The sequence below is a fragment of the Neoarius graeffei genome, chromosome 18 (assembly GCF_027579695.1).
Source record: "Neoarius graeffei isolate fNeoGra1 chromosome 18, fNeoGra1.pri, whole genome shotgun sequence".
In the NCBI taxonomy this organism is placed as follows: domain Eukaryota; kingdom Metazoa; phylum Chordata; class Actinopteri; order Siluriformes; family Ariidae; genus Neoarius; species Neoarius graeffei.
Genome location: NC_083586.1, coordinates 24,077,509 through 24,105,455, shown reverse-complemented (window position 1 = coordinate 24,105,455; position 27,947 = coordinate 24,077,509). Strand labels below are relative to the sequence as shown.

The following is a 27,947-nucleotide window of genomic DNA, read 5'->3' as shown; positions in this document are numbered from 1 at the left end:
CATACCGTCTATTTTCACAACGCGTTTACTGGAACACACCGAGCTCCAAACCGCTCTCCATTGGAAGTGAAGTGCACTAGGTAGGGCGCTGAAGCCTTTATCAGTCCTGTCTGGAGTGCACATGTATGTGGAGGAGAGAGCGATTTGGGATTCGACATCTGACTGATAAATTCATATTTTACACACAGTACAGTGTCAGTGCACAAACCCACATCATCTACCGAGTTAGTGTTAGGATGCAGTACACACACACACACACACACACAGACACACACACAGTGATGATTCATTAGCGAAAAAGTCGACTCCTTGAGCCGACTCTTTTAGGTGAACACCGGGAGTCGACTCACATCTCTAAAGAACAGTAACAAACCCTCTTCAGAATATTTAGCCTCTTCAGTGCAAAAATTTTTTTTAATAAATAAATTAATTAATTAATTAATAATGATAATAATAATAATCGATTGATTGTAGTAGACTTTAGAAAATTTATCAGGACTAAAAAAAACAGGAACCTTCGAATTCTGCTCTTAATAATATATAATAATGTAATTCTACTTTTAATAATAATAATAATAATAATAATAATAATAATAATAGTAGTAGTAGTAGTGGTGGTGGTATTTGAGAAAGTAAATATGGAGCACCTTATATCAATAGACAAAACAAATAAAATTATTATTATTATTATTATTATTATTATCAATCCATCCATCCATTATCTGTAGCTGCTTATCCTGTTCTACAGGGTCGCAGGCAAGCTGGAGCCTATCCCAGCTGACTACGGGCGAAAGGCGGGGTACACCCTGGACAAGTCGCCAGCTCATCACAGGGCTGACACATAGACACAGACAACCATTCACACTCACGGTCGATTTACAGCCACCAATTAACCTAACCTGCATGTCTTTGGACTGTGGGGGAAACCGGAGCACCTGGAGGAAACCCACACAGACACGGGGAGAACATGCAAACTCCACACAGAAAGGCCCTCGTCGGCTGCTGGGCTCGAACCCAGGACCTTCTTGCTGTGAGGTGACAGCGCTAACCACTACACCACCGTGCCACCCTATTATTATTATTATTATTATTATTATTATTATTATTATCAAGCTCTGTGATGACCTGGCGACTTGTCCAGGGTGTACCCCGCCTTTCGCCCGTAGTCAGCTGGGATAGGCTCCAGCTTGCCTGCGACCCTGTAGAACAGGATAAAGCGGCTAGAGATAATGAGATGAGGGAGATGAGATTAAAGTAAAAAGTGCAGCAGAGAGGGGTTAGGTGATCCTGGCAAATCAGGCTGGTAAGGCACATCATCAGCTCAGGGACCCTTGCCCCCTCTACACACAGCCCAGAGAGCGAATGGGACTAGCTCCCAGGAAGCGCTGCCTAGTCAAACCCACCAAGAACTTTCCTAAGGATATGGAGACTCCCCAACACGGCAGCCTTCTGCATTGTCCACAGAGTGAGAAGAGCTGTGCTCCTGATGAAAAACCCAGGCACACTCCGAATCTGCATCAAGAGATCAGGAGGTACCAAACCTAGGGCACCGAGAACAATGGGGAGTCTGACAACTTTGTACCTGGGATACAAGCGAGACGCTGCATATGCAAGGTCCGCATACTTTGAGTGCTTCTCCTGAATCTTGTCAATCACATTGGTGTCAAAATGAACAGAGAATTCTATGATGAAAATAATTTCATTGGTTTTGTCAAATAAGACAAGAGCAGGTTTGTTGGCTTGTAAATGTTGTAAGCTGTATATGGGCCTATTCCAGTATAGTTTAAAGCACTCATTTTCCATGACACCCTGTGCATGTTCCAGGTCGTACCATGGATGGACCTCAGAGTCAAAGCCACAGGCATGCCGAAGATGGTAATAGAAAACACGGGCCACGCCATTGTGCCTCTTGAGGTAGGAAGTTTGAGCCAAAGCAGGACATTCACTGACAAGATGCTGGACAGTCTCACTAAATTCATTGTACAATCTACATTTACTATTTACAATTTCCTTTAAAATCACAGTTTGGCGATTTTGGGTGGTTATTATTATTATTATTATTATTATTATTATTATTATTAATATTTATATAATTAAAAATATCAGCTAGCAATACATAATACAAACACATTTTATAACAAATGAATAAGTACATTTTATACACAATGCAAAGTGTAATGTTATTTTCTTAATCAGAAGGAAGAGATTTTAAGATTTTATTAAAGATTTAAGTGATATTCTTTTTGTTGTTTTAATCATAAGGAATCGTTTAAGAGCTAAAATACTCGTCTCTTACTGGTGATCTCTCTCTCTCTCACACACGCACACACACACACACACACACCCCTACATTTACAGTATCCTTGACTTGCAAGTGACGTCAAAGCAAAATAGAAACCTGAATGTCGGCCATGTTGGTGGATATACAAATGTGGGATCAAGTGATAGTCCATGCAAAAGATAATCACGCATGAGCAACTCTCTTTGGCACGTTCCAATTTTTTAGAATTCCGTCTGTGATTCGAAAAGAGGGCAAGGAAACTCTGAGGCTTAGTATGGAGAGGAGACGATGGGATTAGGACACTTCGTCCAATAGTTAAGATATTTCGTCCAAAGCCTTTTTCATACGCACTATCAATTATTTTATATTTCAGGTATTCCTGTGTTTGTGAACGTATGCACAGTGTGCTATTGTTACACTCATTCTTACAACACGATGACATAGTGGCTATTGCCTCGCTTCGCTCCTATGAGGCAGTAGCCACAAAAACCGAAAAGAATGCTTAAAGCAGTGGAAAAACAAAGAGAGCTGCACATGCATGACTATGTTTTGTATGGAATGGCACTTAACCTTGCTTTATACCTCCACCAACATTGCAGACAGCCAGGTTTCTATTTTGCTTTGACGTCACTTTGCAAGTCAAGGATTTTTTTTCTCATCTCATCTCATCTCATTATCTCTAGCCGCTTTATCCTTCTACAGGGTCGCAGGCAAGCTGGAGCCTATCCCAGCTGACTACGGGCGAAAGGCGGGGTACACCCTGGACAAGTCGCCAGGTCATCACAGGGCTGACACATAGACACAGACAACCATTCACACTCACATTCACACCTACGGTCAATTTAGAGTCACCAGTTAACCTAACCTGCATGTCTTCCAAAGTCAAATATGCCAAAGAAAACATCCTTGAAACAGAAGGTAAAGTCTGCAATTAAGGCAGTTTGTATAAAGTCCAACACATCAGACCAGAATCTCACTGTATGAGAACAGTTCCAAAACAAATGGGAAACATTTTCATCTGGGCTATTACAGAAGGGGCACTCAGAATTAATATCTTGTTTGTATCTCCGAAGGAAGGATTTTACTGGGTAAAACCTGTGAATTAATTTGAAAGTAACTTCTCTCACTTTATTAGTAACCAAGTATTTGAAAGGTAAGGACCACACTTTCCTCCAGGGTACATTCTCTATTATACCATTCCAAAATGGGATAATGTAAGGAATAGTAATGATGTGTTCCTGAAATAAAGCTCTAATTTTCCAATTAATATTGTGATGTTCTGCTGAGAAGCACAAATGACCCACAACAGTATTCAACAAGTGTTGCCAGTAGTGTTGCCACCTGTCCCGGTTTTTCCTGATTGTCCCGGATTTTCATGGTCTGTCCCGGAAAAAAAAATAAAAATCCGGGACATTGAATGTCCCGGTTTTTTGTACATAATGGGCAAAATGTGTATTTCAACTTGCGAGCCAGCTGAGAACCAGTTTGCTTTTCCGAGCTCGCCGTGCTAAGCGGAGCCACGTCATTACGTCGCTGAATACGTCATTATGTCGGTGTATACGTCACTTACATCGCTGTATATGTCAGTTACGGCGCTACGTTTGCATAAACCTTGGCGCGAATATCAAAGCAAAAACAACACGGAAGAAGCAGCAGCAGCAGCAGCAACAACAATAATAATGATGATGGCTGACTTCGCGTTTGTACAGCTGCTGCTTCTCGCCGCTTAAAAATGGCGATCTTTCGCGGTCTTGTTATTGTTGTTGGTCTTAACAACTCCGCCCCCCGCTGACGTAAGCGGTTCTTTCCTCTGGCCCAGCAGAAAGTTGGTGCTAGCCTGGAACCGGTTTTTCTGGCCCCAGAGCCAGTTCTTTGTCAGTGGAAACAGAAAACCCGGTTCCAAACTAAGCACTGGCCCCGAACCAGCCCTGGAACTGCTTTGGTAGAAAAGGGGCAATGGAGGATGCTTGGACTGATAAAAGAAACAGACTCTCTGTTGCAATGGTGAAGGCTGAGCTTCAAGTCAGGCTAAACTTTCAGTTGTCCTGTACTGAGTTCAAGACATTCATTGAAAATCAGCCAGGACTCATAGCAGCAGCAAAGAAAAACACCAAATATAAATGGAAGATTAGGTAAGGTTTTGGTGAATTAAATGAAATAGTGTAGTGTAGTACATACTCCTGTATGTGCCCAGTTATATCAGTTCCATGTCCTCCTATGTATTTGTTTAGCCAAGAGCAGCAGAGGCACAGGCAAGCACAAGCAAAGCACACACCACACTCGAAGCAACCAGGTAAGCTGTTTGACACTACACCTTACATTGTTACATTCAGGTATTCTTAGATACGGTGAAAAATTAATTATTTTTATTCCACATAAGCAAACAAACAGAACTTAGTTATGTATTCCCCTTTTACCTGTGCCCACTACTGCCCCCAGGTGTCCACAACCAAAAACTGTTGGAAATAAACCAAAATAATGAAGACCTGCTTTATTATGTAAAGCAATTAACTAAACAAATAACTAGCAAAAGCGTCATTTTTACTAATTAGAGCAATACAATTTCAGCGTAGAAGGGCGATTTTTGTCTTGGGTTAGATGTGCGAAGGGCGCCGTTGCTTACAAGCAAAAAGGTCGATTGGATGGTCGAAATGTCCAGGATTTTTGTCAGACACAGGTGGCAACCCTAGTTGCCAGGCAAAACAAACCTCACCCGGTAGCACTTATGATGAATATGAAAGAAGATATCATGAAAAAAAATAGGTACCTTAAGGGTACATGTTGCTACTGCTTATAAATAAAATAGTTTTCTGATCCCATGTCCATACAGTAAATAGAGCATATATATATATATATATATATATATATATATATATATATATATATATATATATATATATATATATATATGCTCTATTTACTGTATGGCCATATATATATATATACTGTAGACAGGGGTTAAATTGGGCCGGGGCTGTCCGGGGCTGAGCCCCGGCACATAAGCTCGGAGCGGATGGCATATGATCACGCACACATCAAAAGCAACAAACCCTTTTCACGATTTTCAGTTCTGAATAATTAAATATCGTTTTATTAATCAATAAACCCATGACTTTTATGAGATAGATCATAGTTTTCCTGATAACAAGACGACCTGTCAAAGCTATTTAGAACAGAACTTGCGATCAGAGATTCTGGTTTCTGGAACCCTGCGTGGGTTGCCAATTCCGCTTTTTATAAGCGACTTTGGGGTTTCTTTTTTTGTGAGCTCGCTTTAAAAAAAAATCAGAAGTCGTGGTTTGCGGGTTTTTGGGCTTGTGTTTCAGCGTTGTGACTAGTTTATAATTTTCTCCGTACACTGTCTCCCCTTTTAAAATAGAAGCACAATCATTTGAATGCAGCAAAACTTTTGCTGCATTCAAATGATTGTGCTTCTATTTTGCTGCTATAATATGCTCATCTTATGTATGTTCTAGAAAATACAAAAAGCACCACATGCCAAATAAATAATTGAATACATAATAATAACAATAATAATAAATGCTTCCAATGTTATAGTGTTGTTTGTATTTGGTTGCATTCACTGCATGAATATATTTGATTGACAATTTGACTGACAGTGTTTTGGCATATTTAACATTTATCCTCCAAAATAAATCACCTGTTTTGGTTTAAGATTGTGCAAGCCTTCAAATTTTCTCACTGAACATTTCTCCTTCACATTTTTCACCTGTAGGCATGTGACAAGATTTAACATGATATTGCTCAACCTACCTCTGTAAAGTCAGCTAACAACTTATTAAAATGCACCAGAATTCAGCAAATAACATGTATGATAATAAAAAACTTCTGGGGGAGGACCCCCAGACCCCCCACTAATCATTTCCTTCAAACCAATGTACAACAACCTGTACAATCTGTTACATTGGCCAACCAATCTACATTCAAACTGCCATAATGTGTAGGGGGGCACTACAAGACACACATAGGCCTACAACACACAGATAAGGTGTATATCTCTGTGCAATATGATATGGTTATCAAATTAGAGGGTTATTTTCCAAAAAGTATATTGGGGCAGGGCGGCGGCGGCAGGGGCGGGTACGAGGCAGAGCCCCCCACATAACCAATCCCAATTTAACCCCTGACTGTATATATATATATATATATATATATATATATATATATATATATATATATATATATATATATACTCTATGAGGCAGTAGCCACAAAAATGAAGCGTAATCCAAAAATGAACAATTTAAAAATCACAGAAGTAAAATATACCAAGTGTCTGTACTTTATATTATTCTACTCTTACCTCTTACAGATTTCAAAACTGAATTCTCCAAACCGAGGCTGATATACACACGCTGTCACCATGACCGAAACTCTTATTTCCCGGAAATGGCCTGGCGCTAGAGCTCAGTGGAACGCACTTTCCCTCTGTAATAAGCAATAAACATGTCTGAAAGCGATTTCTTTAGTCTAGTCCATTTATTTCAAATGGTGAGCTGAATTGTATACACTCAATGGCCATTTTAATTGGAACACGTGTATGCACAGTGCGTGATTGTCACACTCTTACAGTCTTACAGCATGATGACGTAGTGGCTAGCGCCTCTATATGAGGCAGTAGACACAACAAAAATGATTTTGACCTTTTTGGTGACATTGACTGGATGACCCTCAAAATGTTGGAGGTTCAATTTGAGACCAATGCCCATCCATCCTGAAAGTTTCATGAAGATTGATCCAGCTGTTTTCTCGTAATATCGTTAACAAAAAAACAAAGAAACCCGACTGAAAACAATACTTCGCCCTGCTTACTCCATAGTGGGCGAGGTAACAAAGAAACCCCACCGAAAACAATACCTTGTCCCCTGGTGGACTCCATCCCGGGCAAGGTAATAAATCGGCAGTCTAAATGGGTAGCTGTGGGGGAGCATAACCCCTCAACAACATTAAAATTCCAGAAGGAATTGCATCAAAAACAACTGCATATTCCTTGGCTGTTATCGGAATTTGGTACTTACTCAAGAAATCTGAATATTTGTACAACTCTCTATTATGATCAAAAAGTTGACTAACAAGTATAATATTAATTTTAAATCAACTTTCAAAGAATAAAGATTTATTTTTTTTTATCAAGAATGTTCTTGTTATTCCAAATATATAATCTGTCAGGAGAGAAGTTATGCTTGAATATGAGAGTCCAAGCCAACAGGATCTGTTTATGAAAGTTTGACAATTTGAGTGGGAGTTTACTGATATTATAATTGCACATCAGAAGAAACTCCAGGCCACTGACTTTGGAAAAACTATAATTAGGGATAAAATTCCACAAACATGAAGGGTTGTTGATAAATTGTCTAATCCATTTTACTTTAAATGTGTTGTTTAATGTTGTAAAGTCCAGGAAATTCAACCCCCCACATTCAGAGGCGGCGGCAGGAAGTTTTGGATGGGTGGGCAATGTGTTCCGCGCTGAAGGTGCACCAAATCTAGGGGGGTCTGGGGCCATGCCCCCCTGGGAAAATTTGGAATTTTTAACCCTCTAAAACGCTATTTCCCGCATTTTGAGAGGCAAATTTTGGTGGAGTAAAGCTAAGTTTAATGTCTCTATTAGAAAACATTTCGCCCATGTATTTTTTTCTATATGAACAAGAACCAATGATACTATAACGTCATTACGTCTACTTAGTATCGTTGAGAGGATAACACTGTCTTACCATGGGTTTGGTACTTTTCTACTGTGTTTACATGTGAGTAAATACACATACAACGTTCAAATGTACCTTACTTAATTGAAGGAACCAAAGTAGCACGTTCTCTCATCATTGAAAGACAAGAAGGCAGCAGCAATAGGGGTCAAGTTCATGGTGTCCACGATATCTATACATGATATATACATGTACAGTGGTGCTTGAAAGTTTGTGAACCCTTTAGAATTTTCTATATTTCTGCATAAATATGACCTAAAACATCATCAGATTTTCACACAAGTCCTAAAAGTAGATAAAGAGAACCCAGTTAAACACATGAGACAAAAATATTATACTTGATCATTTATTTATTGAGGAAAATGATCCAATATTACATATTTGTGAGTGGCAAAAGTATGTGAACCTCTAGGATAAGCAGTTAATTTGAAGGTGAAATTAGAGTCAGGTGTTTTCAATCAATGGGATAACAGTCAGGTGTGAGTGGGCACCCTGTTTTATTTAAAGAACAGGGATCTATCAAAGTCTCATCTTCACAACACATGTTTATGGAAGTGTATCATGGCACGAACAAAGGAGATTCCTGAGGACCTCAGAAAAAGTGTCGTTGATGCTCATCAGGCTGGAAAAGGTTACAAAACCATCTCTAAAGAGTTTGGACTCCACCAATCCACAGTCAGACAGATTGTGTACAAATGGAGGAAATTCAAGACCACTGTTACCCTCCCCAGGAGTGGTCAACCAACAAAGATCACTCCAAGAGCAAGGCATGTAATAGTTGGCAAGGTCACAAAGGACCCCAGGGTAACTTCTAAGCAACTGAAGGCCTCTCTCACATTGGCTAATGTTAATGTTCATGAGTCCACCATCAGGAGAACACTGAACAACAATGGTGTTGTTCACCACCATGGTGAACAACATGGCAGGGTTGCAAGGAGAAAGCCACTGCTCTCCAAAAAGAACATTGCTGCTCGTCTGCAGTTTGCTAAAGATCACGTGGACAAGCCAGAAGGCTGTTGGAAAAATGTTTTGTGGACGGATGAGACCAAAATAGAATGTTTTGGTTTAAATGAGAAGCGTTATGTTTGGAGAAAGGAAAACACTGCATTCTAGCATAAGAACCTTATCCCATCTGTGAAACATGGTGGTGGTAGTATCGTGGTTTGGGCCTGTTTTGCTGCATCTGGGCCAGGACGGCTTGCCATTATGGATGGAACAATGAATTCTGAATTATACCAGCGAATTCTAAAGGAAAATGTCAGGACATCTGTCCATGAACTGAATCTCAAGAGAAGGTGGGTCATGCAGCAAGTCAACAACCCTAAGCACACAATCGTTCTATGAAAGAATGGTTAAAGAAGAATAAAGTTAATGTTTTGGAATGGCCAAGTCAAAGTCCTGACCTTAATCCAATCGAAATGTTGTGGAAGGACCTGAAGCGAGCAGTTCATGTGAGGAAACCCACCAACATCCCAGAGTTGAAGCTGTTCTGTATGGAGGAATGGGCTAAAATTCCTCCAAGCCGGTGTGCAGGACTGATCAACAGTTACCGGAAATGTTTAGTTGCAGTTATTGCTGCACAAGGGGGTCACACCAGATACTGAAAGCAAAGGTTCACATACTTTTGCCACTCACAGATATGTAATATTGGATCATTTTCCTCAATAAATAAATGACTGAGTATAAGATTTTTGTCTCATTTGTTTAACTGGGTTCTCTTTATCTACTTTTAGGACTTGTGTGAAAATCTGATGATGTTTTAGGGCATATTTATGCAGAAATATAGAAAATTCTAAAGGGCTCACAAACTTTCAAGCACCATTGTATATCATGTAGCAATGTACAGTTGTTAAGTCGTTGTTCGGTCATCGAAGACCGAAGGTATGTCAACACCCTTTTCAAGGTGGACAAAGCTCTTTCAGATGCTGCGGATGCCGCTGGGCTGCCGGGATGAAGGGACACAGCGGGATTTAATAAGGGAAAACAAAGGCGCACAGCGGGCTGTTTATTCACACGACTCTCTCCTTTTCTTCCTTGTAAATAGTCAAAGGACTCCCATCCTAACTTGGGGGGCCACAGCCCCCTCAACATAATTTTAGGGAGGGCAGTCCCCCCCTGCCCCCCTCTGCTGCCGCCACTGGCATTGATTTGAATTCATTATAACAGACTTTCTAATATAGTGAATGTAAGGTTCGCTACGTGTGGGTGGAGCACAGAGGATGGCAGGACAGAGATCGGAGGGAAATAATGGCTTTATTGCCAAACTTTTCAGTCTAACAATCGGTATATTTAATACACACAGAAACACACATGCACTAGCGTCTCGTTCAGCCATCCGCTCTCCTCTGCTCTCAGCTCTCCCTCTTTAAATCGGGTGCGGTTACTGGGAAGACACACAAACAGGTTAATTGCTCTCAGGTGTAGTGATTCTGCCACTCACCTTCCCTGACTCCGCCCTCCTGTCACAGACCAGCGCTTGACCACGCCCCCGCTGCCACATACCCCCACCGCCCGACTCAGGCCGGGCAGCCGTCCGGCCTGCAGCCGACTCCCCCCCCTTGATGGGAGAGGAAGTCCGCCACGACCATCTGCGCCCCCGGCCTGTGGACCACCTTGAAATTAAAGGGTTGGAGCGCCAGATACCAACGGGTGATCCGCGCGTTGGCATCCTTCATGCGGTGGAGCCACTGGAGGGGCACATGGTCCGAACAAAGGGTGAAAGGGCGCCCCAGCAGGTAGTAACGGAGGGCGAGGACCGCCCACTTGATCGCTAGACATTCTTTTTCAATTGTGCTGTAGCGCCCCTCACGCACTGACAGCTTCCTGCTAATGTACAGGACGGGGCGGTCCTCCCCCTCCACCTCCTGGGACAAAACCGCCCCCAGCCCTCTGTCCGACGCGTCGGTCTGCAACACAAAAAGGAGAGAAAAGTCAGGGGAGTGTAATAGTGGCCCCCCACACAGTGCAGCCTTTACCTCAGAGAAAGCCCGCTGGCATTGCTCCGTCCACTGGACCGGATCTGGTGCCCCCTTTTAGTGAGATCAGTCAGCGGGCTGGTGACGTCCGAATAATTAGGTATAAACCTACGATAATAGCCAGCCAGCCCCAGGAACTGTCTCACCCCCTTTTTGGTCTTGGGCCTCGGGCAGGCTGCAATTGCTGCGGTCTTGTTAATTTGGGGACGCACCTGCCCGTTGCCCAAGTGGAAGCCCAGATACCGTACTTCCACCCGCCCAATCGCACACTTCTTTGGGTTGGCTGTGAGACCCGCTCGCCTCAGCGACCTAAGGACGGCCCTTAGGTGTTCCAGATGCCTCGGCCAGTCATTACTATATATGATGATGTCATCAAGATAGGCGGCCGCATAGGTGGTGTGGGGGCGGAGGACCCGGTCCATCAGCCGCTGAAATGTAGCGGGCACCCCAAACAGCCCAAACGGAAGTGTGACGAATTGGTGTAACCCAAACGGTGTGGAAAAGGCCGTTTTTTCTCGGGATAGTGGAGTCAAGGGGATCTGCCAATATCCCTTCGTCAAATCCAGTGTCGAATAAAAGCGAGCCGTGCCTAGTCGATCGAGCAACTCATCAATACGAGGCATTGGGTATGCGTCGAATTTAGACACCGCGTTGACTTTTCTATAGTCCACACAGAACCGGACCGACCCGTCGGCCTTGGGTACCAAGACCATCGGGCTGCTCCAGTCACTGTGGGACTCCTCGACGATGCCCATTTCGAGCATGGTCTGAAGTTCTTCCCGAACCACCTTTTTTTTGTGTTCGGGTAGCCTGTAAGGGCGGCTATGCACTACCACCCCCGGGGGCGTCTCTATGTGGTGCTCTATGAGGTTAGTGCGACCGGGCAGGGGCGAGAACACATCCAAAAACTCGGTCTGCAACTGGGCGACCTCCGTGAGTTGGGTCGGGGAGAGGTGGTCTCCACAGGGGACCGGAGAGGTACCTGATGCCAATGTCCCTTTTTGAACCTCCGGCCCCAGCTCCGCCTTCTCCGGAACCACCGACACCAACGCCACGGGGACCTCCTCATTCCAGAGTTTAAGCAGATTGAGGTGGTAAATCTGTAGCGCCCCACCCCTGTACGTTCGCCTCACCTCATAGTCGACGTCCCCGACTCGCCGTGTGACCTCAAAGGGTCCTTGCCACTTGGCGATCAATTTGGAGCTCGACGTGGGCAACAGTACGAGTACCTTATCTCCCGGAGTGAACTCTCTAAGTTGCGTACCCTTGTTGTACAGGCGGGCTTGCCGTTCCTGGGCCTGCCGCAAATTCTCCTGAGTTAGGTGGGTGAGCGTGTGGAGTTTTGCGCGCAGGTCCATAACGTATTGAATTTCGTTTTTGCTTGGTGAAGGTCCCTCCTCCCAGTTTTCTCGCAGCACATCTAAAATGCCACGCAGCTTACGCCCATATAATAATTCAAACGGGGAGAACCCCGTGGAGGCTTGGGGGACCTCTCGCACTGCAAAGAGCAAGGATCCGAGCCATTTATCCCAGTTACGCGCATCCTCACTTACAAATTTTTTAATTATGTTTTTAAGGGTGCGATTAAACCGTTCCACTAAACCGTCCGTTTGTGGGTGATACACGCTGGTGCGGATCGGTTTAATACCTAATAACCCATACAGTTCGTTCAGTGTTCGTGACATAAACGAGGTGCCTTGATCAGTCAGAATCTCTTTCGGGATTCCAACTCGGGAGATGACGTGGATGAGTGCCTCCGCAATACTGCGTGCTGAGATATTGCGGAGGCACTGCTTCCAGGTATCACGTTGCATAGTCCACTAGAACTAATATAAAGCGGTACCCTCGTGTTGACCGATCTAATGGCCCGACGAGATCCATCCCAATTCTTTCAAACGGGGTCTCGATTAACGGTAGAGGGCGCAAAGGCACTTTTGGAATGGCCGCTGGATTTACTAACTGGCATTCGCGGCACGCCGTACACCACCTACGGACATCGCCGCGAATCCCCAGCCAATAGAATCGGGCCATTATTCGGGCTAGTGTTTTATCCTGCCCTAAGTGTCCAGCCATGGGATTAAAGGGAGCCACCTGGAATACCAATTCCCGGCGGCTCTTTGGAATTAAAAGCTGCGTGACTCGCTCTTTCGTCTGAGTGTCCTGCGTCACTCGGTATAATCTATCCTTCATAATAGAGAAATAGGGGAAGGACGGGGTGGCGTTCGGCGGGAGCGTTTGACCATCGATTACTCTCACTTGGTCAAACGCATGTCGCAGAGTCTCGTCTCACGATTGTTCTAATGGGAAATCCGCGAGGGATTCCCCTATAGAGAGAGGAGGAGCCGGCGGCTCCTCACTCTGAAATGGAGATGACGTAGACGGCTCTGTGACAACTGCTCCCACCAAAGCGACACCGGGACCTCCCCCTGTCAAATGGCAGGACCCACTCTTTACTAAGCGTGTCATTAACCCCCGAAATCCCGGCCAATCAGTCCCCAAAATCAAAGGGTGGTCAGGCGAGGATTAACCGCCGCCTTCACTATAAATTTTTCCCCTCTGAAGAAAATGTGGACCGACACCAAAGGGTAGCTGTGAACATCCCCGTGCACACACAACACCTTCACCCCCTGTGCTTCCCCCAATGCCTCATTTTGAACCAGGCTTTGGCGAATTGAGGTCTGATTACAACCCGAATCCACCAACGCCTGATATGTAGCCCCTTGGATACTCACCAGTATGTGATACGCTCCAGCCCGATCGAGGGCGGCCTCTGGCGCATCGGGGATCCGAACCACCGCGCCCACTTCCATTGCTGTGCACTGTTGTTGAAGGTGGCCCGGCTCCCCGCAACGCCAGCAAACCGGCCCGGGCTTTCCCTCTGCACCGGTGTTCTGGGGCTCACTCACCTGAGGTGGGGGAGAGACAGACACAGAAGGGAGAAACGGGAGGGCACCGCGGATGCGGTGGGCCGGCTGGGGTGGAGCCGGCCCCCTTCTCCGCGGTGGGGGAATAGGGCGAGGACGGGATACAGAAGGAGGGGGAGAGAGAGAGAGAGAGAGAGAGAGAAGAGGAGAGAAGGGTCGACGTCGTCTGCTGTCCTGATGCCGGAACAGCTGCCAAATGATCCTCCGCCAGCTCGATTGCCTGATCCAGCAACGCTGAGCGGTGGCACTGGACCCACTCTGCGGTTCCTGCTGGTAAGCGGGCGATGAATTGTTCCAGCACCACTTGGTCGATGATCCCCTAGGCGTCGCGATCGTTGGCCCTCAACCACCGCCAGCAGGCGTCCCGGAGCTGCTGGCCGAACGCGAACGGCCGGCCGACTTCCTCCAATCGCAGAGCGCGGAAGCGCTGGCGCTGTTGCTCCGGCGTGCGCCCCACGCACTGGAGGACGACCTGGCGGAGGTCCGCGTAGGCCAGCCGGCGGTCAGCGGGGAGCTGTAGCGCGGCCAGCTGTGCCTCTCCCGTTAGCAGGGGGAGGAGGCGCGCCGCGCGCTGCTCCATCGGCCACCCCGAGGCTTCCGCGACCTGTTCAAATAGCGTGATGAACGCCTCGGGGTCGTCCTGCAGGCCCATCTTGGTGACGGTGAGGGGAGACGGGCCCGCGGCCGGAGCGCTGGTGGACCCCGCTGACGCGAGGAGGTGCCGGAACGCCTTGCGGTCTTCCTGCTGGGCCAGCACCAGGGCTTCAGAGCGCCGCTCTTGTTCCTTCCGGAGTGTGACGAGCGCCTGGTGCTGGCTTTGCTGGGCCGTGGCGAGGACGTGGACCAGGTCGACGAATGGGGAGGATTCCATGGGGCTGCTTGGTTGGTGCTCCACTCTGGATCCCGGGTTTCAGCACCACTGTAAGGTTCGCTATGTGTGGGTGGAGCACAGAGGACGGCAGGACAGAGATCAGAGGGAAATAACGGCTTTATTGCCAAACTTTTCAGTCTAACAATCGGTATATTTAATACACACAGAGACACACACGCACTAGCGTCTCGTTCAGCCATCCGCTCTCCTCTGCTCTCAGCTCTCCCTCTTTAAATCGGGCGCGGTCACTGGGAAGACACACAAACAGGTTAATTGCTCTCAGGTGTAGTGATTCTGCCACTCACCTTCCCTGACTCCGCCCTCCTGTCACAGACCGGCGCTTGACCACGCCCCCGCTACCACAGTGAATTTTATTTTTCCATATAAAATTGCACAACATATTGTTGATTTTTTTTTTGGATGAAATGATATCTACAGCTAAAGACAGAGCTCTATAAGTAACCCTGGATAAACTATCAGCTTTTGAAAGTAAGATTATATAGCCAGTATCTCACTGGGCTGCGACAGCCTGCGACTAGTTGGAGACACAACAATTGCAATAAAATATTAGCCTAGTAAACTAGACCCAACCGCCTAGCGGCCAAAAATATTTTTTGCCTAGCGAATGGGTCTAGCCTCGCACCATATAAACAAAAACACCCCGGGCATCAAATCGTGCCCGCCAATCACAACGCAAGGTTTTTGTTTGGATTCTTTGGGCAGGCTTTTGCAGGAGTGACGACAAAGCTGCGCGACACTGGAGAAAGCGCAACAGGAAAGATGGCTTCGGGCTAGTGAACAGCGCACGTTTGACTCTGCTTTGGAATCAGTTTTAGAAGAATTAGACTTGGAGTTTCCGTTGAAACATGAGCAGGAAGAGGCTCTCCGCTCATTCCTTTTCAAGAAGGACGTTTTCGCTGTTTTGCCGACCGGCTATGGCAAAAGTCTGATCTACCAGCTGGCTCCACTCGTAGCCAAAAGGATGGGGCTAGTTTGTGCAGTACGAAGAATTAATAAACAGCTTTGAAACATTATTTTTTGATTTTCTTATTTTCCCATTATTTTAAATTTAAGGGAAATTATTTCACCAAACACCACTAAATAAAAACTCTCAAAAACAGTTTAAGCAAACCCTTGAAAAACACTTGAAAAAAAAATGTGTATGTGGTACAGACTCCAAACTTGTGGTCATTATCTCCAAACTTCTTAATATCTAGAACCTGCTTATTAATTAATATGCATTTTGAAAAATTATTTAATTTCAAGGCCTCCCCCACTGCTTTCTGTCGCTCTGACTACATCACAGTCACTGTTGCGCTGATTGGTCAGAGCGTTGGCCTATACCGGAGGTGGAAAAACCCGGGTGCAGAAAGTAAAAACCCTGCCACATTTTTGCTCCAGCCAATTCAATGAACCAGCTGATCCTAATTACCGCATCCCCTTAGCCAGGTTGATGAGCTAATTGGTGAAATCACCTGTGTTGAGAGCACAGGCAGAAGGAAAACCTAAGCAGGACTTTTACTTTGTCAATCCAGTTTTTCCACCTCTGGCCTATATGCACAGAGACAGTTTGAAAGACAGCGGTTTGTTCCTCCTACCCCCGTCGGAAATGTCTACGGATCGAGGCCAGACTAAATATTCACATTTAGTCTGGCTTGCCAGGCTAATAAAATATGCAAATTAGCGACAATTTTCACTTGGAATCACACTGAATTGATATTCGCATATTTTACCGCAATTGTCGTGTCTCCAACTAGTCGCAGGCTGTCGCAGCCCGGCTTTCCCTCGCAGGCGGGGAAGTAGAGGAAGCCTCACGGAAACTGACTTGAGAAGGGTTCGCGACGGCTTTGCGACACCAGCGACGCATTTGCGGCTATTTTGAGAGAAATTTTGTCTCACGAATTTTTTGAACATGTTCAAAATTTCAGCGACGAAGGAGCGACACTTCGCGACTCATGCGAGGAAATTGAGAAGCCCCGCAAACGTTTCAAGACAGTTTCGAAACTCTCTCGCGAATGACGTTCGCAGTTTGTCGCAGCCCAGTGAGATACTGGCTTATCTGTCAGAGATAAATCTCTTTGTAACCATGAATTTAATTTCCTTTGTGTTTTAAGGATAATGGAGTTGAAATTTAATGAACACCTTGTAGTTTGATCTTTGGAGATGATGACTCCCAAATAAGCAACCTAATCCTCCACAGGGATGTCATGTAAAGAGGGCACAGAACTATCTTTTATGGCCATGAGTTCACTTTTTTTTTTTAAGTTTAAGTGGAGGCCAGAAGTGTGAGAGAAACTTTCAATCAACTCTACTGCGAGAGGAATTTTGAGACGCATCCTTCAGGAAAAGCGTGACGTCATCAGCTGCAAGTCAAGGATATCGACCACATGTTCCGGCTTCGCTCTTCGGCCCGCCCACACTGAGTCCCCGCGCTGTGATTGGCCAGTGGTCGCTAGGCGCCTGCACGCGACGCAGCGAAAAATGTGAAATCAGAGTGCGCGCGCATACAGAGCAGAGATGACCATCAACACACCAAGAGGAGGAGAGCAGCGCGCGCACATGGCCTGTTTCACCAAGGTACACACACACACACACACACATTTAACTATATTCAAATAACTCTAAATAATAACAATAAATAATTCATTATTAATTATTATAACTTTTTGAGGTTTCATTTAAATATGACAGCTTTATATGTATACATTTTGGGGCGGGGTTTAATATATTTAAATGTGGATTAATAAAGTTCAATAAAGCACTATTCTTGACTTTATGAGATTAACTCTGTTTTAAAGAATAGATTATATTAATCCCTTTCAACAACAGTGTCACACTCCCTGTGTGTGTGTGTGTGTGTGTGTGTGTGTGTGTAGATGGAGAGGATGATTGTGTCCATGCAGGATCCAGACATGGGAATGAAGATGAGAAACCAGAGACTGCTCATTACAGTCATACCTCATGCCATGACCGGTCAGACCACCTGTCTGTCTCTCTACCTGTCTGTCTCTCTCTTTACCTCTCTCTGTGTCTCTCGGGACCTGTCTTGTCTCTTTTATTTTTCCTAAGTTGAGCCTAGCAGCAGTAAATCACTCAGAGTCGTGTGTGTGTGTGTATTCCCTCATGGCTTGAAATTGTTCCGTTCAGCTCCGTGTTAGTGGCGTGTCACGACACGATCCTGCTGTATGTTTATTCCACATCATCAGGATGGAGAATTGTTCTGATGTCAGATGAATAAATCTCTGTCTCTCATTCCCTCTCCCTCACTTGTTTGAGAGATTAGATCGGATTACAGATTATATGAGATTTATGTGAATTCATGAGAAGTCAGACTCTGTAGGATCAGACGTGATGTCCTGTTTCACGACAGTCAGACCTGCACTTATGAGTAAAATCATCAATAATTAATGAGGAATTAGTGATGAAATTATCCCACAGTCTGCAGTGTGAGGAAACGGAATCTTTTGTTTTATTTCAGTTTATTATTTTATTATTAATATTCCATCCATCATCTGTAGCCGCTATTCCTGTTCTACAGGGTCGCAGGCAAGCTGGAGCCTATCCCAGCTGACTACGGGCGAAAGGCGGGGTACACCCTGGACAAGTCGCCAGGTCATCGCAGGGCTGACACATAGACACAGACAACCATTCACACTCACATTCACACCTACGGTCAATTTAGAGTCACCAATTCGCCTAACCTGCATGCCTTTGGACTGTGGGGGAAACCGGAGCACCCGGAGGAAACCCACGCGGATATGGGGAGAACATGCAAACTCCACACACTGTGTTCGAACCCGGAACCTTCTTACTGTGAGGCAACAGTGCTAACCACTACACCACCGTACCGCCCTATTATTAATATTAATCAAATAAATATTCTTTATTATATTATTATTATTATTTTACAGATGCATTTCATTTTATTATAATTCAGGCCACAGTATTTGGTATATTAAAACAATTTTTGTTATAACTCTACCTATCTACCTATCTACCTATCTATCTATCTATTTATTTTTATGTGCACAAATGAGTGCGAAAGTTTTCATACCCTTACTTCACTTATCCCGGGATAGACTCTGGATTCCCTGTGCCCCAGACCAGGATAAAGCTCTTATTGAAGATGAATGAATGATGAAAAACAGATGAATAATTCAGCAGTAAGTGGTGTGTGTTGTCACTTTACTGATACACTGCAAAGTGAAAAGCTCTTATCTGTCGTCAGATCTGTTCAGTATTATAAGATTGATAAGATCACATTAAACTATATGTAAGATTATATGTATAAGTGGTGTATATTTTAAGAAAATTTACCTTTTGATTACCACAGCTTTTGTTTGGTCCTTTTGAAAAGTGAAATAAAGAGTTCTGTAAGTTTTTTTTTTTTAGCTTTTTGGCAGATATTTAGAGTCTTTACACTTATGAAACAAAATGTTCTCATTAGTATCAGTGACCTTGAAAGAACAGAGACCACACTTGTGAGATTGGATCAGTTGTTATAACACGAAAATAAGTGTTACTGGGCAAGGTTTGTTTTGCCTGGCAACATTTGTTAAACCTTTTTTTGACTCATTTCAAGTTTGTTCTTTTGTTGGATAATTTTCCATCTTTGGAGCTGTAAATGCTAAAATGAGCTGGACGATCTGCCAAAAGAACATGATTATTTCAAGTGTGAGATGTGGAATAATGTCTAGAAAAAGGTTTAAAGGGTACCTGTAGTCAATTTTTATTACTAGCTATTTCAAAAGATCACGTATGATACCAGTGGTTCTGTCATGTAACGTTCGTCTTAAGCTCTTGTCAAGTATGCGCAAGTTTTAAGTCACTGTTCCAGCAGTCAGGTATGGTCAGCGACATGAACACCGGTAGTGACGCACAGTCGTTGGTTTGTCTGGGCTGCAGTGGACTGGTCACTGATCCCATGTTGCAAACACCAGTCTAAGATAACACATTAACAACTGATCTGCTCATAAGAAATAGAAGAAATATTTACACTTACTCGAGCTGGTCTTTGGCTGGATCAAGTCAAAGTACAAAAAAAAAAAGCCTCCGTCCATCATCAGTGTCACAGTTCTCAAGATTGATCCGAATCGCTGTCCTGAATCATGAGTTGATTCGCTGTCCTGAAACTGAATCGCTGTCTTGAATCATAAAATGAATCATGAATTGACTCGCTGTCCTGAATAATCCGAAGCGCATAAAATCCGCGTGCCATCACGTAATAGGTTTTACCTCCAAATAGCCCAAACTATGTCAGACAGATTTTATCCTGTTTACGGTGGGCGTTCCCACCGTGAAAGAGAAACCGAGAGTGAAAGTGATTATCATGCCGTTACCATCCCTGTGTCCAAAATTGCTCACTTGTTCACTACTTCCTAGTTCCTACTCCCTATTTAGGGAATTACTATATAGAGGACTATATAGTGAGCTCATTGGTAAAATGAAAAAACGCTTTTGGAAACTAGTCCGTCACGCTGGTATTTACGTCATTACTGTTGCACAATTAAAATGTGCCAGATCAGCTGGGTGGGTTTTCAAAATAATAAATACATGCATGTATTTTTGTGATAAATCCATATTATACTGAGTGCATTTCCCACATTAATAAATACAAAGTACCTGCATTTTTCAGTTCTTTTAAATCAAGGCTGAATACTTTCTTCTTTGCCGCTGCCTTTTATTAAATCAAATTTGAGACTTTTAATTTGATTTCTTTCAGCGCGACCGCAATGCATGATGGGATATATTGCTTGATTAGTGATCATTGGTTGTAAACTACTTTTCGTGATGCATTGTGGGATACTTTGAGTGCACTATAGGGTGTAAATAATTGTCACTATCATTTCGGACAGCACTAAAAAATGGCGTCCTCACTATATCATGCCCTATACAGTGGTGCTTGAAAGTTTGTGAATCCTTTAGAATTTTCTATATTTCTGCATAAATATGACCTAAAACAGCATCAGATTTTCACACAAGTCCTAAAAGTAGATAAAGAGAACCCAGTTAAACAAATGAGACACAAATATTATACTTGGTCATTTATTTATTGAGGAAAATGATTCAGTATTACATATCTGTGAGTGGCAAAAGTATGTGAACCTCTACGATTAGCGGTTAATTTGAAGGTGAAATTAGAGTCAGGTGTTTTCAATCAATGGGATGACAATCAGGTGTGAGTGGGCACCCTGTTTTATTTAAAGAACAGGGATCTATCAAAGTCTGATCTTCACAACACATGTTTGTGGAAGTGTATCATGGCACGAACAAAGGAGATTTCTGAGGACCTCAGAAAAAGTGTTGTTGATGCTCATCAGGCTGGAAAAGTTTACAAAACCATCTCTAAAGAATTTGGACTCCAGCAATCCACAGTCAGACAGATTGTGTACAAATGGAGGAAATTCAAGACCATTGTTACCCTCCCCAGGAGTGGTCGACCAACAAAGATCACTCCAAGAGCAAGGCGTGTAATAGTTGGCAAGGTCACAAAGGACCCCAGGGTAACTTCTAAGCACCTGAAGGCCTCTCTCACATTGGCTAATGTTAATGTTCATGAGTCCATCATCAGGAGAACACTGAACAACAATGGTGTGCATGGCAGGGTTGCTCTCCAAAATGAACATTGCTGCTCATCTGCAGTTTGCTAAAGATCACGTGGACAAGCCAGAAGGCTATTAGAAAAAATGTTTTGTGGACGGATGAGACCAAAATAGAACTTTTTGGTTGAAATGAGAAGCATTATGTTTGGAGAAAGAAAAACACTGCATTCCAGCATAAGAACCTTATCCCATCTGTGAAACATGGTGGTGGTAGTATCATGGTTTGGGCCTGTTTTGCTGCATCTGGGCCAGGACAGCTTGCCATCATTGATGGAACAATGAATTCTGAATTATACCAGCGAATTCTAAAGGAAAATGTTAGGACATCTGTCCATGAACTGAATCTCAAGAGAAGGTGAGTCATGCAGCAAGACAACGACCCTAAGCACACAAGTTGTTCTACCAAAGAATGGTTAAAGAAGAATAAAGTTAATGTTTTGGAATGGCCAAATCAAAGTCCTGACCTTAATCCAATCGAAATGTTGTGGAAGGACCTGAAGTGAGCACTTCATGTGAGGAAACCCACCAACATCCCAGAGTTGAAGATGTTCTGTCCAGAGGAATGGGCTAAAATTCCTCCAAGCCGGTGTGCAGGACTGATCAACAGTTACCAGAAACGTTTAGTTGCATTTATTGCTGCACAAGGGGGTCACACCAGATACTGAGAGCAAAGGTTCACATACTTTTGCCACTCACAGATATGTAATATGGGATCATTTTCCTCAATAAATAAATGACCAAGTATAATATTTTTGTTGCATGTGTTTAACTGGGTTCTCTTTATCTACTTTTAGGACTTGTGTGAAAATCTGATGATGTTTTAGGTCATATTTATGCAGAAATATAGAAAATTCTAAAGGGTTCACAAACTTTCAAGCACAACTTATTTGACTGTATACAGGACATTCTCACTAACTGAGATGTTTTTGGCAGAGCACTCACTCATCCTGATCTTTATTAGGAAGGAAATTTACGGAACTGGAGCTGTAATACAGCTTAGATATGAACATGTGAGCGTTTATTTCTGGCTGAATATAGCACAGAGTTTCAGGTCAGAGTTAGAGATCAAAGTTAGAGGTCACACTAATTTCTGCATCTGTTTCAGATGTGTGACTCAGTACTCTGTGAAAAGTGTGTTGTACATTTACACTTTTAATATTATTCTACAAATGTGTAGGATTCGGATGTTGCTTTTCAGAAAGTGTGACTTTTTCCATGAACATCAGGAACGTCACTAGACCTTAAAAATTGTGAGTGCTGAGCCATCACTGGGTGGGGCTAAAGGCATGATTCCTCCTTTTGGATAAAAATGAACCTCAGAAAGTCTATTTTCTTTATTTTTAGAGTAAAGAGCATGAAGCTCTACAGTTGATTTCATCGTAATTTCTATTGAACACGGATTTACTGATATAAAAGCTATAAATGATATGAACACTGACTGTGTGTGTTACACTTCCAGTGGTGACAGAGGATCATGTGTGATGGTGAATCGATGGTGATTCTGTGTTTGTGGTGATTGTTTTTTACTGTTAAAGAAACTGATCCATCAGCATTAAGACAGAAAACAGCCTTTTGCTGGATCACTAGAACAAACAGGATTCAATGTTTGAAAAAGAAATTATACCAAATATTTGAAAGTTTACACCAGTGAAGGCCATTTGTTTGGGGGTGAAGCCTGTTTAACCGAGCGACACCCATGATGAACATATTTTTGGCTGTGATGATAAAACTCGCGTGTGTGTGTGTTTAAATATGTTCCTCCTCTATCTGTCTCTGCAGGAAGTGATGTTGTTGAATGGCTGATAAAGAAATATAACATCACTGAAGAAGGTATCTACATTTTGATGTGACAAACTTTTATTTATATATATATATATATATATATATATATATATATATATATATGTGTGTGTGTGTGTGTGTGTGTGTGTGTGCGCATGCAAGCGTGCATGCTGGTTGTTGCCTTTTATCTCTAGTAGAAGTCCCTGAAGAGATGATGTCATCTCATGTTTTATCCTTTGGGACTCTCGCAAGTCAGACACTTGCACGCATTCACACACACACACACACACACACACACACACACACACACACACACACACACACACACACACACACACACACACACAAAGTTCACCTGCTTTAACTACGATAACTGCTTCAACTAAATTTCACTTCGTAAAAGAGTAAAACTTTTCTGTGATAACGGGAATGACCAAGAATAAAACATTCAGCAATTCACAACAAATTATTTCAGGTTACACTGACTTAAATCAGATCGGATAAACTTTCTGATCCTGTAGAAACTTACTCAAGACAACACAAATAACACTGAAAAGATTTATTAAATATTAAGTGTGTGTGTGTGTTTAGAGGCATTACATATTGGAAACCTCTTGGTGAAGTATGGCTACATATACCCATTAAAGGAGCCTCGGAACCTGTGCTTGAGGCAAGATGAGTCACCTTATCGCTTTCAGGTACAGAGTCAGAGTCTGAGCTAACACTGTGCTGTGGATTAAGAGGAATAAAACACACGGAAATGTGGTGTTATTGGAAAATAATCAACATCAGAGTGGTAACATTAAAAGTAACAGGGAGAGTAACGTTAACAGTGAGAGAAGCAAAAACAGTAGCAGTGAGAGTAACAGTAACAGTGAGAGAAACATAGACAGTAAAAGTGAGAGTAACAATAACAGTGAGAGAAACAGTAACAGTGAGTGAGAGAAACAAAGACGGTAACAGTGAGAGAAACAGTAACAGTGAGTGAGAGAAACAAAGACAATAACAGTGAGAGTAACTGTAACAGTGAGAGTAACAGTAACAGTGAGAAAAACAAAGACAGTAATAGTGAGAGTAACAGTAACAGTGAGAGAAACAAAGACAATAACGGTGAGAGTAACAGTAATAGTGAGAGAAACAAAGACAATAACAGTGAGAGTAACAGTAACGGTGAGAGAAACAAAGACAGTAACAGTGAGAGTAACAGTAAGAGAAACAAAGACAGTAACAGTGAGAGAAACAGTAAGAGAAACAAGGACAGTAACAGTGAGAGAAACAGTAACAGTGAGAGAAACAGAGACAATAACAGCAAGAGTAACAGTAACAATGAGAGAAACAAAGACAGTAACCGTAAGAGTAACAGTAAGAGAAACAAAGACAGTAACAGTGAGAGAAACAAAGACAGTAACAATGAGAGTAACAGTAACAATGAGAGAAACAAAGACAGTAACAGTGAGAGTAACAGTAACAGTGAGAGAAAGAAAGACAGTAACAGTGAGAGAAACAGTAAGAGAATCAAGGACAGTAACAGTGAGAGAAACAGTAACAGTGAGAGAAACAAAGACAGTAACAGTGAGAGAAATAAAGACAGTAACAGTGAGAGTAACAGTAAGAGAAACAAAGACAGTAACAGTGAGAGTAACATTATCAGTGAGACTAACAGTAACAGTGAGAGTAACAATAACAGTACCAGTGAGAGAAACAAAAACAGTAACAGTGAGAGTACCAGTGAGAGTAACACAGACAGTAACAGTGAGAGTAACAATAACAGTACCAGTGAGAGAAACAAAAACAGTAACAGTGAGAGTACCAGTGAGAGTAACACAGACAGTAACAGTGAGAGTAACAATAACAGTACCAGTGAGAGAAACAAAAACAGTAACAGTGAGAGTACCAGTGAGAGTAACACAGACAGTAACAGTGAGAGTAACAGTAACAGTGAGAGTATCAGTATCAGTGAGACTAACAGTACCAGTACCAGTGAGAGTAACAGTGAGAGTATCAGTATCAGTGAGACTAACAGTACCAGTACCAGTGAGAGAAACAGACAGTAACAGTGAGAGTAACAGTATCAGTGAGACTAACAGTAACAGTGAGAGTAACAGTTCCACTGAGAGAAACAAAGACAGTAACAGTGAGAGTAACAGTACCAGTGAGAGAAACAAAGACAGTAACAGTGAGAGTAACAGTTCCACTGAGAGAAACAAAGACAGTAACAGTGAGAGTAACAGTTCCACTGAGAGAAACAAAGACAGTAACAGTGAGAGTAACAGTACCAGTGAGAGAAACAAAGACAGTAACAGTGAGAGTAACAGTAACAGTGAGAGAAACAAAGACAGTAACAGTGAGAGTAACAGTAACAGTGAGACTAACAGTACCAGTACCAGTGAGAGAAACAAAGACAGTAACAGTGAGAGTAACAGTGAGAGCAGCTCCCAGTGCTGTTGTTCTTAGTCATGTACTTTTAATCAATGTGTTAATGTGCAATAATAACACATCCTTATAAAGAATTTTAGTAACACAATCAGTTCATAACACTTTAGACATTACACACACACACACCTCTCTCTCTCTCTCTCTCTCTCTCTCTCTCTCTCTCTCTCTCTCTCTCTCAGACTCCATATTACTGGACATCGAGTCGCTGGCCTGCCAAAGAGCTGGATTACGGTGAGTTTCCTAACGTTATGTTCATCACTGTTGTTTGTTGTTTGATTGTTTATTGTTGTTTATTCATGTAAACCCCAACTCTGACCCTCTGCTCTACTGTGTGACAAAGCTATTTATTTGGCCAAGAAGAACATTCGCAAGCAAGGAGAACTGATAGAGTATGAAAAGGTACAATTGTTTCTTTATTTCAACACAGTCCCGGAGCATGTAACATGGGATACTCACTCTCTCTCACTCTCTCTCTCTCTCTCTCTCTCTCTCTCTCTCTCTCTCTCTCTCTCTCTGTTTTATAACAGGAGTGTTATAACGCTTTGCATAAGAGAATCAATCACACCTGGGATTTTGTGGTGATGCAGGCAAGAGAGCAGCTCAGGTGAACACACACACACACACACACACACACACACACACACACACACACACACACACACACACACACACACACCGTTTTTCCACTTATCATCACAGATCTGTTTATTATCATACACAAGAAAACCAGACAATCCAGAGAGTCACAGCTGAGAGCAAACAGGAGCACAAAATCCACTGAGTACAGGATTATATGTCATCACTTTGTTTATACACACAGCTATGCTGAGAATCAAGGTGTAACATAACTGGGACAAGAGGCTATGGACCTACAAAAACAGACATTCCTGAATTAAAAATACAAAAAACAACAGCTCAGAAAAGCAACACCATGAGATAGAGACTTCAAAGATAAATAGTGTACAGAGTGAGGAGTGGTGATATTATATATGAGGATAAAATCTAAAATCTATCAATGAATTAATGATCAAAATGTTACTGTCACACTCAATACGGTGTTTATACATAAATACGGTGTTTTTCTCTTATTCAGGACATCGAAACACCGTCGGAAATCTGATCGCATCGTGCTGGAGTGTCAGGAGCAAGCGTACTGGCTGGTGAACAGACCTCCTGTGAGTAAAACAACCTATACCCACTCCATACACACCCTATACCCACTCCATACACACCCTATACCCACTCTATACAGACCCTATACACACCCTATACCCACTCTATACCCACTCTATACAGACCCTATACACACCCTATACCCACTCTATACACACTCTATACCCACTCCATACACACCCTATACCCACTCCATACACACCCTATACCCACTCTATACACACCCTATACCCACTCTATACACACCCTATACCCACTCTATACACACCCTATACCCACTCTATACACACCTTATACCCACTCCATACACACCCTATACCCACTCCATACACACCCTATACCCACTCCATACACATCCTTTACCCACTCTATACACACCCTATATCCACTCCATACACACCCTATACCCACTCTATATACACCCTATACCTACTCTATACACACCCTATACCCACTCCATACACACCCTCTACCCACTCTATACACACCCTATACACACTCCATACACACCCTATACCCACTCTATACACACCCTATACCCACTCCATACACACCCTATACACACTCCATACACACCCTATACCCACTCTATACACATCCTATACCCCCTCTATACAGACCCTATACACACCCTATACCCACTCCATACACACCCTATACCCCCTCTATACAGACCCTATACACACCCTATACCCACTCTATACACACCCTATACCCACTCCATACACACCCTATACCCACTCTATACACACTCTATACCCACTCCATACACACCTTATACCCACTCCATACACACCCTATACCCCCTCTATTGAGGTTTTTCACCTGACGTCACAGGGTCACGTGATGCCCCGGTGTCCGCCATTTTGAAGGTCAAGCTAGCTAATGTCAACAACATCATAGCTGGTATGTTACTGTAGCAATGTTTACGTTCAGTCATTTGGATGACTGTTAAAACCTTTCAGTCTCAAGTTTTTCCTTTACTGTATTTACTAGTTTACTGTAATGATGATCCGGCAGCTATTTACACCGGATCCAGTGTAAATAGCTGCCGGAGCGCGCTCCGGCTTGCTCCCCCTCAAATTAAGCAGCGCGCTCCGGCTTGCTCCCAGAGTGCTCCGGCCGAGGTTCTGGAGCGCGCTCCGGCTTGCTCCTCCTCAAATTAAGCAGCGCGCTC

At 43.3% G+C, this 27,947-nt stretch overlaps 1 protein-coding gene across 1 annotated transcript in view; it reads left to right on the top strand.

Moving 5' to 3' along the window:
- The first annotated feature begins 17,294 nt into the window (after positions 1-17,294).
- Positions 17,295-27,947, top strand: part of rgs11 (regulator of G protein signaling 11) — a 36,625-nt gene continuing 25,972 nt past the window's right edge. The window contains exons 1-8 of the mRNA XM_060898581.1: positions 17,295-17,354; positions 17,654-17,750; positions 23,159-23,209; positions 23,753-23,859; positions 25,777-25,828; positions 25,938-25,996; positions 26,125-26,201; positions 26,691-26,772. Of these exons, the coding sequence (XP_060754564.1) occupies positions 17,295-17,354; positions 17,654-17,750; positions 23,159-23,209; positions 23,753-23,859; positions 25,777-25,828; positions 25,938-25,996; positions 26,125-26,201; positions 26,691-26,772 (585 nt within the window). The remainder of the gene's footprint in view (positions 17,355-17,653; positions 17,751-23,158; positions 23,210-23,752; positions 23,860-25,776; positions 25,829-25,937; positions 25,997-26,124; positions 26,202-26,690; positions 26,773-27,947) is intronic.